The sequence below is a fragment of the Nestor notabilis genome, unplaced genomic scaffold (assembly GCF_000696875.1).
Source record: "Nestor notabilis isolate BGI_N333 unplaced genomic scaffold, ASM69687v1 scaffold35062, whole genome shotgun sequence".
Lineage (NCBI taxonomy): Eukaryota > Metazoa > Chordata > Aves > Psittaciformes > Psittacidae > Nestor > Nestor notabilis.
In genome coordinates, this window is record NW_009920286.1 from 6,077 (window position 1) to 6,503 (window position 427).

The 427-nt window shown below is 58.8% G+C and overlaps 1 protein-coding gene across 1 annotated transcript in view; it reads right to left on the minus strand.

The window, feature by feature from the left end:
- The window catches only part of LURAP1 (leucine rich adaptor protein 1), a gene marked incomplete at its 5' end in the record, with an annotated part of 681 nt that extends 585 nt beyond the window's left edge, over positions 1 to 96 (minus strand). The window contains 1 exon segment of the mRNA XM_010010601.1: positions 1 to 96. This exon segment is cut by the window's left edge and continues 585 nt beyond it. Coding sequence (XP_010008903.1) covers positions 1 to 96 — 96 coding nt within the window.
- Between the last annotated feature and the right edge of the window lie 331 nt (positions 97 to 427).

The following is a 427-nucleotide window of genomic DNA, read 5'->3' on the forward strand; positions in this document are numbered from 1 at the left end:
GCTCCGCTCCGCCCCCAGCTACTTCACTGCCTCGATGCCCTCATTCACCACCACCAGCTGCTGCAGGATCTTCACGTCGACCGCCCGCAGGTAGGCCTGGTGGGGAGACAGGAAACACAGGGGTTTGAGGGGACCAAGGGGACCCCACATCCCAGCACACCCTGGCAGAGGTGTCACCACAGTGGCCACAGGTCTCCTGAGCTGCTTGATGAACAGCATGGCACAGAGGAACACCCTGCAGGGAAACATCCCAGGGGACCCTGTCCAAGACTTACGGGGACAGCAATTGCAACGAATGACTTATGGCACCTACCAGCCACCAGCCCCCTCAGGCAAATAAACCCAGAGCACTTATGTCACTGTCTCCTATGGGGACAAGAATAAGCAAGGAACCGGAGGCACTGGGTGCAGATCTGAGTCCAGAGCA